The sequence below is a fragment of the Oryx dammah genome, unplaced genomic scaffold (assembly GCF_014754425.2).
Source record: "Oryx dammah isolate SB20612 unplaced genomic scaffold, SCBI_Odam_1.1 HiC_scaffold_11209, whole genome shotgun sequence".
Taxonomy (NCBI): domain Eukaryota; kingdom Metazoa; phylum Chordata; class Mammalia; order Artiodactyla; family Bovidae; genus Oryx; species Oryx dammah.
Genome location: NW_024080602.1, coordinates 484,118 through 496,130, shown reverse-complemented (window position 1 = coordinate 496,130; position 12,013 = coordinate 484,118). Strand labels below are relative to the sequence as shown.

General features: G+C 38.6%; 1 protein-coding gene across 5 annotated transcripts in view; it reads left to right on the top strand.

Moving 5' to 3' along the window:
* LOC120860913 (leucine-rich repeat-containing protein 49-like) overlaps positions 1–12,013 on the top strand; it is a 157,049-nt gene that overhangs the window by 92,164 nt on the left and 52,872 nt on the right. For all 5 annotated transcript variants that reach the window (XM_040236638.1, XM_040236639.1, XM_040236635.1 and 2 more), the window contains one exon: positions 2,113–2,260. In XM_040236638.1, the coding sequence (XP_040092572.1) occupies positions 2,113–2,260 (148 nt within the window). The remainder of the gene's footprint in view (positions 1–2,112; positions 2,261–12,013) is intronic.

Sequence of the window (12,013 nt, the reverse complement as noted above, 5' to 3'; positions counted from 1 at the left end):
CAAATTCTTTGGGGGAGTTAGAAATTATTAGTATAGTGGGTTGGTTAGGAATTATATTGGTGAAGGGTTTTTCATTTGTTGTGTCAATAATTGCTGCTAATTCTCTCCCCTGGGTGGGACAAGGATGTTTCAGGTCAAACCTCTCTGCTGACAGACTAGCTTGTGTGACAGGATTATCCATACTCCTGCCACATGATTGTTTACTACCTCTTAACAATAAACAGCACAGAGAGTTTTGGAGAATTTTGAGAGTCTTAATTAGCATAGGGCTTTTCTCATTGTTGAGTCAATGATTGCCGCCAGGCCTCCATATCCTTAGGCACCTGGGAATATATTAATCAATGTATTTGGAATATAGAAAAGGAAATATAGTAGTTTTTGATGTTAGCAATACTAGACTTTTTGAGTTAATGGATTTTCTCTTTTGTAATAGATCACTGCACTTTGTTATAAATCACTGTGTCCTTGCTATGTAAAAATGTAACTTTATCACTAACTTAAGACTAAATAGATCTTAAGGGGAGCATTGGTGAAAGGATTTTCATTTGTTGCTAAATCTCCATATTCCCTGCCCTTATAATGAATATAACTAGCATATAGGAGAAATAAGCATTAACCTTTAAGCATATAGGAGAAATAAGTATTAACCTTTAAGATTAATCATGTTAACCTTGGGTTAGATAGATTCCTTTCTTGATTGTAACTCACTACACCCTCACCCTATAGGAATGTAACTTTATTTGGAGGGTGGTGCCTCGTTTAAGAAAAAACACCCTTGGAAAAAATAAGTTTTTTGGTTATCAGAAAGAAAGGATCATAAAATGTCAGCAGGTCTCATTCATGGCCAGAAGATGTAAAATCCCGAAGACCTTTTTATGTGAAGCACCTGATTTTGGTAAAGGTCAGGAGTGCTGACCCCCGCATGACTCTGTATTCATCCCTATGTGCAACAAAAGGTATATAAGCAAACCCCAAAATAAAGGAATCAGATCAGTTTCTGGAAAGACTGATTCCCCCATGTCGCTTTTTTCTTGCTCCCATTTTTTCTGGCTGAATTCCCATCTGGAGCATGGATGCTATTCCACGTAATCCAAGTTATTCAGCCTCTTTTTCTCCACTAATCCTCCTACTACACTATCCGTTTCTAATCTCTCTATATATCTGTAATTAAATATGTATTTTTCCAAAGCCGCCGACGCCATCCCCCCACCTTCGAATCACCCTGGATCCACCGGGGCTGGACCCCGGCAAATAGGGATATGTCAAAGGGACATAGGAACCAACTGAGAGAGCTTCCAACAGCCAAAACTGGAACAAATTGAACAATAAAAAATAAATAAAGATGTACTGGATTATAACCCAAAGAATAAAATGAAATGTCTATGGATAGAAACCCAACACAAATAAATAAACAAGAAAAAGACAACCTTCCTTGGAAGAAGAATTCTAATTAATTTATGTAGATACTATGCCCTCAGTGAGAGGAAACTGAACTTCCACTCCCTCAGTATGGGCTGCACATAATGACTTCCCCCCTAAAGAGTTCAGTGTGGAAGGAAGGGGAGAGAAGAGTAACTCCACACTGGAGGAGCCTAACAAACACTGCTTTAGTCAGGGGATCAAGGTCAACTTTCAACAACGGTGTCATGTTCATTAATAGTATGTACTGTAATCCTAGTCATGAGAAAAATCAGATAGATTCCAATACAGGATCAGCCTGCAGAGTAACAGGTCAGTGCTCCTCAAAACTGTCAAGGTTATCAAAAATGTCACAGCCAAGAGGAGCCTAAGGAGACCTGACAACTAAATGTCATGTGATATCTTGGATGGGGTCCTGGAATTGAAAAAGGGCATTAGATAAGAACTAAAGAACTCTGGGTAAAATATTGAGTTAGTAAGAATATATCAATATTCGTTCATTAATTGTAAAAAATATGCTAATTCATGATGTTAATAATAGAGGAAACTTGGTGTGGAGCATGTGGGAACTCTGAACTGTCTTCTCAGTTTTTCTGTAAATCTGAAGGTGTTCTAAAAAATAATGTATGTTAAACAAAACAAGATGTTATTTGAAGGGCTTGCAGTAATCCACTGGTTTCTGTCTCTCCTCAGTTTTGAGAGTGTTTGCTGCCTCGCCGACTCCACTTCTCTCTCAGACATCACCTTTGATGGCAATCCCATAGCTCAAGAGTCATGGTACAAGCACACAATCCTTCAGAATATGACGCAGCTGCGCCAGCTAGACATGAAGAGAATCACAGTGAGTGAGAACTCTTCTCAAGTGCTCGCCGTATTGGTTTACTTAGCGTGGGCTAGGAAATTAGAGTGCATAATCTTTGCTTAAAATGCTGATTTTTAACCAACTATGGATTATCATGACTATATACTTCATAATTATAATGACAAACTTTCTTTTTTACCTCCTACCCGTATTCCCAATTTCATTGAATTAAGTTCCTAGCTTTCTGTTTAAATTAATCATCATGCTTGTTTTTCATTCTTGCTTAATATCCAACTAACAGTTTACTTTGGAATAGATGTGTAAGGATTTCATTGGTAAGTTACATAGTATAATGGCTAAGATAGGTGCTGGAGCCAGACTGCTTGAGTCTGAATCCTGGCTTAACCATTTTCTAGTCGTATGACCTTTGACAATTTACTTAACCTTTCTATCTAATTTTCCTCAAAGTAAAATGGGGATCATAAGTATGTCATAAGATTGTTGTCAGGATAAAAGTAAGTACTAAACCTTAGAACAGTGTGAATCTTCCAGGAAACATAATATGCAGCTATTATTATTATTCCTTTTGATGCTATATTTCTCGAAGTATCTCCTTTTCTATTCATTCTATCTCCATGGTAGACATTGTCCATAGTAGGAGTTTTGATATGGCTCCTGAGCTAAGTGAAATGCTGCTTAGAGTGCTCCTCCTTTTAGGTGTACAATGCACACAAGCATGCTTTAGCCTCTAAGAAGTTCTGTAATAAAGAAACTTGCCTGAATTCATTTTGTTGCATCCCAAATTTATTGGAACAGAAAATATCTGTTAGTGATCTCAGTTTGATAATCTCTGACCTAGAAAAATATCCTAAACCTCCACTGTTTTCTTACTTTTAGACTGTGCTAATTTTATGTGGATTTTTTTTTCTTTTTTTTTTTTGGTCCATATCCTGTGTCTGCTGTTTTCTTAGTTCTCCAGCCAGGGATTGAACTTGTACCTTCAGCAGTGAAAGCACAGAGTCCTAACCACTGGAAAGCCAGCAAATTCCCTGATGTGGATTCTGAGTGATCACTTAGGTTTATTCAGTTGCCAGTTGACTCATTGCCTGTCCACTGGTTTCACAGTGTGTGCCATTCACATTTCTGCCTTTTATTTTTGGGGCTCCAAAATCACTGCAGATGGTGATCGCAGCCATGAAATTAAAAGATGCTTACTCCTTGGAAGGAAAGTTATGACCAACCTAGATAGCATATTGAAAAGCAGAAGAGACATTACTTTGCCAACAAAGGCCCGTCTAGTCAAGGCTATGTTTTTTCCAGTGGTCATGTATGGATGTGAGAATTGGACTGTGAAGAAGGTTGAGCACCAAAGAACTGATGCTTTTGAACTGTGGTGTTGGAAAAGACCCTTGAGAGTCCCTTGGACTGCAAGGAGATCCAGCCAGTCCATCCTAAAGGAGATCAGTCCTGGGTATTGGAAGGACTGATGTTGAAGCTGAAAACTCCAGTACTTTGGCCACCTCATGTGAAGAGTTGACTTATTGGAAAAGACCCTGATGCTAGGAGGGATTGGGGGCAGGAGGAGAAGGGGACGACAGAGAATGAGATGGCCGGATGGCATCACCGACTCGATTGACATGAGTTTGGGTAAACTCCGGGAGTTGGTGATGGACAGGGAGGCCTGGCATGCTGTGATTCATGGGGTCGCAAAGAGTCGGACACGACTGAGCAACTGAAATGCACTGAACTGAACTGAATATTATGGACATCACGGTGGCTAATAGGCAAAGTGTTGATGAATTCGTAAACACTAGGAATCTCCTAGGGTTCCAACTCTGTCTCTGCTCCAGCGTGTAGCAAAGGTTCTTTGTCTTCTCAGTTTGTTTGGATCTATACTGGCCACTCTGTCTCATACTTTTGCTCTTATCTTCTTGTCTGTCTTAGTTAAGGATCTTTAGTACTCTTTTCTTGTTGGGGTTGCAGTGAACAGGGTGAGAAATGAAGCTGACCCATTTATATAAATTAGTAATTATATGTTGTGTTTCTCATAGTAAATTTATGTCAGTCTTGTCTACTCAGCTGATGTATGTGGTCCTTAAGGGCAGAAACCATTCTTCATCTTCCTTGCCTGATACATGGAGTTGTTTTATACATGTTTATTTTCTTTCCTTCTCTATCTCATACAATGCTGAGAATACAGTAATATTCAGTAAAGACTTTTGGGTTGAGTAAAATTTACCCTTTCCATGCCTTAAATAAAAGGAAAGTTGTATTCGTTGTTTAGTCATAGTCATGTCCAACTCTTTGCGACCCCATGGACTGTAACCTGCCAGGCTTCTCTGTCCATGGAATTTTCCAGGCAAGAATACTAGAATGGGTAGCCATTCCCTTCTCCAGGGGCTCTTCTGGACCCAGGGATCAATAGGCTTCCCTGGTGGCTCAGACAGTAAAGAATCTGCCTGTGATGCAGGAGACCTGGGTTTGATCCCTGGGTCAGAAAGATCCCTTGGAGAAGGGAGTAGCGATCCACTCCAGTATTCTTGCCTGGAGAATTCCATGGAGAAAAGAGCCCGGTGGGCTACAGTCCATGGGGTCGCAAACAATCTAACACAACTGAGCACTTAACACTTTTCACTTTCATGTCTGAAATAAGGGAGAACAAACAACACTATCTATAATCACTGTCCTTGTACATTCCCTAGAATGTGCTTGCTGGGTAAGGAGATGAGGAAAATCCCCTGGGATGGGAGAGGGCCAGCTCTTCTGCTAAATATAGAGCAGCAATCCTTGCACATCTGTTCCTCCACTGTTAATTTTAGAAATTAAAAAATTTTTAATGGAAATAATCTCAAAGTTACAAAATAGTTGTAAGTACAGTACAAAGAACTTTGTTTTATTGAATGATTTGAGAATAAGCTGCTAACTCAATTCCCCAACTGCTCTGAATACTTAATGGTAAATCTTGCAAGCAAAGACATTATCTCATGTAAACACAGCATAACCAACACTGTCAAGAAATAAACATTGAATGATTGCTAGTGTCTAATCCTCACAGCACATTCACATCTTACCAATCATATTAATACTGTTTTGTGGAGCAGAGTGACCCAGTTTGGAATTACACACCGCATAGAGGCACATTTTGTTTGCAGGTGTCTGTTGCCACCATATTTCCTGAACAGTGTCCTAGTCTTTCCTTGACTTCATGACTGACATTTATGAAGATTACATGTCAGTTATTTTATAGACTGACCCTTAATTCAGGTTTTAGTTGATGTTTCCTAATGATCAATTAATAGTTATAGCTTTTTGGCCTAAATATCACACCAGTGATTTTGCATTTCTCTTATTGTATCCTGTTGAGTGTTCTGCAATGTATATGTATATCTTTATTGATGTTGTTTACTTTAAGATGGTGTCTGCGCGGCTTCTGCATGTGAAATTATTCCCATTCCCTTTTCTTTTGGTGTTCTGAGGTTCAATTTCCAATGTGGAGGGCAGGGTTTCTCACACCTCCAGTAAGAAATTCTCAGAGCACCAGCTCAGTGTTCAAGAATTCAATTTGGACACCATCCACCTGGAGATAGCATCAGATTCCACAGGTTGAGGGCTCAGTCTGGAAAACTGCACATGTACCCTCCCTGCTCTGCCAGATGCCAGTAACAAGTCCAGGTTATTACCTGTACTTCTGACCTACTGGAAGAAACTGTTAGGTTGGCCAAAAAGTTTATTTGGGTTTTTCCATAACAGCTTATGGGAAAACCGGAGTGAAATTTTTGACCAACCTAGTACTTACTAGGTCACCAGTTTATTATAAAATGATATAACTCAGAAACAGCCAGATGAAAGGGATACACAGGGCTTGGTGGGAAGGGACAAAGAGCTTCTGAGCATACCACTCTCCCCAGATGTCCAGGTTTCACCAACCTCGAAGTTCTCTGAACCTGTCCCTTTGGATTTTATGGAGGCTTCATTAAATAGTCATGATTGATTATATCATTGGCTATTGGCAATTGATTAAACCTTCAGCTCCTCTTCTCTGCCTGGAGGTCTGGGGGTGCCATGGAAAGTTCCAATCTTCTTAATTGCTTGGTTGGTTCTCCTGGCAACCAGCCTCCATCGTTAGATGAGATCCAAAAGTCATCTCATTAATGAAACAATAGACACTTTTATCACTCTACACACTTAGGAAATTCCTAGGGTTTGAGGAGCTGTGAACCAGAAACTGGGATGAAGATCAAACATGTATTTCTTACAATAAATCATACTGTCACACTTTTGTAATTCTGTGCCTCATAAAAGTTTCAATTTATTAACTTATTCATATCAGTATAGACTCATGGTATTTTGTCTCACGTTTTGTTTATACCTTTTTAGTAACTTTAATTTGTAAAGAATACACCTTGTAAAAGACTTTCTATAAATCTTTCAACCTGGGCTAGTATTGACAAACAGTAGACCATGAGTAGGCCACCTGTTTTTGTAAATAAAGTTATATTAGAACACAATCATGTCCACTCACTTATGTATTTATATCTGCTTTAATGCTACACTGGCAAAATTGAGTAGTTGTTAAAGAAACTATATAGCCTATGACCCTAAAATATTTACCATCTGGCTGGAAAATTTTATTGATACCAGTTCTGTAGCTACTGTTTTTTAGCTGGAGTGGATTACATAGACACCTCATGAACTTGTGTGTACTGTGGTTATGGTTCCCCAAACTGTGTGCCAAAGATACTGCAGTGAACTCACAGGGGTGTTGTGGAGTATTTTTAATTTTCAAATAAAAGGCAATGAGATTTGGTATCTGTGAGACCCTGAGAAAACTACTAGCTTAAGGTAGTTTACCATCTCAACGTTAGGTCACAATATATTTCTCTCTATGGCATTATATCCTGGCAAAGCTGAGCTTTCAGTGACTGTTGTGATAAACAAATACTAAAATCAGTATAGAGCAGGAAATGAGGGTGACAGTATCCAATATAATTCTCATATTTGAGAAGTTGTGTAATGCCTTACAGATACACACATTTCATTAGTAAGTTATTATAGTTATTCAATAATGATATTTTTATTTAAATTATTATTTTTGAAATGATCCCCTGGTGGCTCAGCTGATAAAAGAATCTGCCTGCAATGAGGGAGACCTAGGTTCGATCCCTGAGTTGGGAAGATCCCCTGGAGCAAGGGAACGGCTACCCACTCCAGTATTCTGGCCTGGAAAATCCCATGGACTGTGTACTACATTGGAGTTGCAAAGAGTCAGATATGACTGAGCGACTTTCACTAAATTGCTAGAACATGAATCTGGTTGTTTGCTAACTACTTAATAAACAGAGCTATAACATATTTCTTCTGACCTAGTGAGTGGTACCATGAAAAATTCCTAAGACAAGTCTTAGGCATCGTAGAGTTTCTGCACTAGGGTGTGTATTAGACTCTAGAGATGACAAGATCAGAATTGCAATTAACAGCCTCAAGTTACTTACAGTCAAGTACAGAGACAGGCATGCAGCCAGATTATAATGCAAAGTGATAAACTAGTTAGATAAAATTGATTGATAAATAGATATGTGCATGTTTATACACGCACACACAGCACCATGATATCAAAGAACAAAACTGTCCTACGTATACTGGAGAAATAGAAAAAATTCCAAAGGAGAAAATACTTGACTTGAGACTTGAAGAGGGCCAGAGACAAAGGAGAATATATCAGTTAGAAAGTATTCTGGAGAGAGAGAAGGCACGCAAAGTGTAGAGGGGTGTGAGGATATAGCAGCTCAGAGCGGTTCAACGTGGCTGAGCACTGAGTGTTCATAGGTGAGAAGAGCAGCAGGATGAGAAGAGATGCATGAGAGCTGAGCCATAAGAAAGAGCTTAGATTTTGTGTTGAATATATTAGGAAACTCTTGAAGAGTTTAAGATACTTAAATTGGATTTGCCTATTGAAAAGGTTTTCTGAGTAGCAGCCCAGAGGACAAATTGGGAAAGATAGGATGAGTGACAAAATGAGAAGCAGGGTTAGTCAGGATAAGAGCTTCTGGGGGGGGTCTGATCTAGAGGAATGGCAAGAGATAATATGGTATCTCAAGATAATGTGAGTTGCTGGCCTCTATTCCTATTTTGCTTTTCTTATCTCTGTTAGGAAGAAGGACTTTTAGTCAGTAAAGAGAAGAAATAGATATTAATAAAGTGAAAATAAAGCATTGGATAGGTGAATAAAAAGTTTGAATCCAGACCTATTCGGGGCTAAAGGTCCTCATGGGGATTCCCAGGTGGCACTAGTAGTAAAGAATCTGCCTGCCGATGCAGGAGACTAAGAGATGCAGTTTTAATCCCTAGGTCAGGAAGATCCCCTGAAGTAGGAAATGGCAACGCGCTCTAGTATTCTTGCCCAGAAAAATTTCATGGACAGAGGAGCCTTGGAGGGCTCAGTCCATGGGGCCACAAAGAGTCTGACACAACTGAGCACAGAGCCTAAAGGACCTCATAGTAAATATTTTAGGCTTTGGGGGATACACAGTCTGTGTTGAAAGCTATTCAGCTCTCTCATTGTAAAGTAAAAGCAGGCAGGAACAATACAGAAAAGTGAGCATGGCTGTGTTCCAATAAAACTTTATTTACAAAAACAGATGGCATGCTGCATTCGATCTGTGGGCTAGAATTTGCCAATCTTTGATCTAAAGCAGTGAATAAATGTAGTGAATAAGTTGCTAGGCCTTTGAAAGTTATATCTGGAGAGCAGTGTAGAATAGTAGAGTAGCTAAAAGGTAAGATAAACTAATCTCTCTTTTTATCTTGGATAGAGAAAATATTGTGGCAAATTATGACAATAAACTTGAATGTAGATTATGAAAGAAATCTAAATTGGATTATTTAGATGATTTGTGAGTACTTAAGGAATTGATCACAAGGAGGCAGTATTAGTTCACTAAAAATAATTTGTGCCAGACAAAATTAGGTTACTATTTTAGATATTATAAATAGACCTTCTCAGATGACCACTATAGAGAGACAGTGTTTTGGTATCTAAGCGAAGCATTGAGTGAAGTCTTTTATGATAGCACATTGAGTAAATTGTGTGACAACATAGTTAAGTGGATTTGTGATTCGAGTATACCTACAGAACAGAAAGTAAAGGATTAATGGCCAGCCTGCAGAGAAATCTGTACTGGGGTGCTCTGAGGCTTTTTGCTCACTCTCATTCTCTTAAACATGTTTAAGTATTGACTAGTTGAGAGCATTATATTATTCTAATAAAATATATAAATGACAAACTAGGGAAGTTAGAAATCCTGATATACCAGTTGATCAAATCAGAATCCAAAAGAAGCTCAATAATCTAAAACAAGGTTTGGCAAACTACAGCCTGTGAGCCAAATCCATCCCACAGCCTGTTTTGTTTGTTTGTTTTTGTTTTCATAGCTCTCAAGCTGTGAATTGTTTTTATATTTGTGAAGCACTGTGAAAAAGAAAAAGAGTATGTGCTGGAGATTTTATATGGATCACAAAGCTTCAGATATTTGCTATCTGGCTCTTTGTATAAAAACTTTGCCGACTTCTAATCTATAAATATAAGCAGAATTTAACAAGATAAAAAATAGATAAATTGAAAATTCTAGACTTAACTTCTCAACAACAAACATGACAGTTCTCAGCCAAAGGCAGAGTTGCGGGAAAGAGAATTAGCATGTGTGAAAAAGACTTGCATTGAAATGGATAAGTTTAAATTGAGCTAATTATGAAATATGATTGTTCAAAGTTAATATGGCTTAAAACAATATTCATTTATAGAAACAGAGAATTTAGAAAAATGGACAATAGTTCCCTTTTTTCTTTGTTAAATTATACCTGAACTATTAGTTTTAGAAAGGTGATTGCAAACAAACATTTCCAGAAAACCTAGCACAATTCTTGACAAAGAAGATATTATAGTAGTCTTCAAATATTTTTATGACTGTACAAAAAAGGAAGAGATAGACACATTTTAAAAAATTAATTTATTTATTTTAATTGTAGGCTAATTACTTTACAATATTGTGGTGATTTTTGCCATACATTGACATGAATCAGCCATGGGTGTACATGTGTTCCTCATCCTGAACCCCCCTCCTGCCTCCCTCCCCATCCCTTCCCTCAGGGTCATCCCAGTGCACCGGCCCTGAGCGCCCTGTCTCATGCATCGAACCTGGACTGGCGATCTATTTCACATATGGTAATATACATGTTTCAGTGCTATTCTAACAAATCATCCCACCTTCACCTTCTCCCACAGAGTCCAAAAGTCTGTTCTTTACATCTGTGTCTCTTTTGCTGTCTCACATATAGGGTAATCGTTACCATCTTTCTAAATTCCATATATATGCGTTAATATACTGTATTGGTGTTTTTCTTTCTGGCTTACTTCACTCTGTATAATAGGCTCCAGTTTCATCCACCTCATTAGAACTGATTCAAATACATTCTTTTTAATAGCTGAATAATATTCCATGGTATATATGTACCACGGCTTCTTATCCATTCGTCTGCTGATGAACATCTAGGTGCTTCCATGTCCTAGCTGTTGTAAACAGTGCTGTGATGAACACTGGGGTACACGTGTCTCTTTCAGTTCTAGTTTCCTCGGTGTGTATGCCCGGCAGTGGGGTTGCTGGGTCGTATGGCAGCTCTAGAACAGACATATTTTGAAGGACTAAAACAAGGACCATTGTGTAGAAAATCCCACCTCCCAGAATTTTTTATTTCCAAGGCAGTATTTTGTGAACGCAGGTGCTATTCTTACAGTTCTGAAATGGACACAGTATCTAAAGTCTCCACCTCAAACTCACATATATTTGGCTTCATACGAACTTGTTTACAATTTGTTCTCCAAATATGAAGTAGCCTCTCCAAGGTGGAAGTGAGTGTCCTGTTGTGGTAGCCATTACTAATGTCCCCAGTGTGTTCTTACATCTTCCAGGTGAAAAGATGATATTTCCATTTCCCTTAAGTTAAACATGGTCATGCAACTTGCTTTGGTCAGTGAAATGTGAGCAGAAGTAATGTACATAATTTTCAGACAGAAGCATTTAAAGGCCAACGTGTGATTTTCTGGGCTTTTCTCCCATGTGATGGTCATTGTGAAAGCATATATTGAGTCGAAGATGCCATCAAGTCATAGCACCTAGGAACACTTAGCCTACTACATGGAGAACAGTTGAGGTGTTCTTTGCATGATCAAGAAACAAACTTTTCCTATTTTAAGCCAGTGTGAGTTTTAAAGTTATTATGGTGGTATAACCTATCCTGTTCTGGCTTTTTCTCCCCTAATGTATAGTATGGGGTTTGCAAACAAGATGGAGGAGGGAAGCATCACTACGAACAAAGCTAGTGGAAGTGATGGAATTCCAATTGAGCTTTTTCAAATCCTAAAAGATGATGCTGTGAAAGTGCTGCACTCAAGATGCCAGCAAATTTGGGAAACTCAGCAGTGGCCACAGGACTGGAAAAGATCAGTTTTCATTCTAATCCTAAAGAAAGGCAATGCCAAAGAATGCTCAAACTACCTCACAATTGCACTCATCTCACACACTAGCAAAATAATTCTAAAAATTCTCCAAGCCAGGCTTCAACAGTACATGAACCAGGAACTTCCAGATGTTCCAGCTTGAACTGCATTTAGAAAAGACAGAGGAACCAGAGATCAAATTGCCAATATCCTTTGCATCATCGAAAAAGCAAGAGAGTTCCAGAAAAACATCTACTTCTGCTTTATTAACTATGCCAAAGCCTTTGACTGTGTGGATC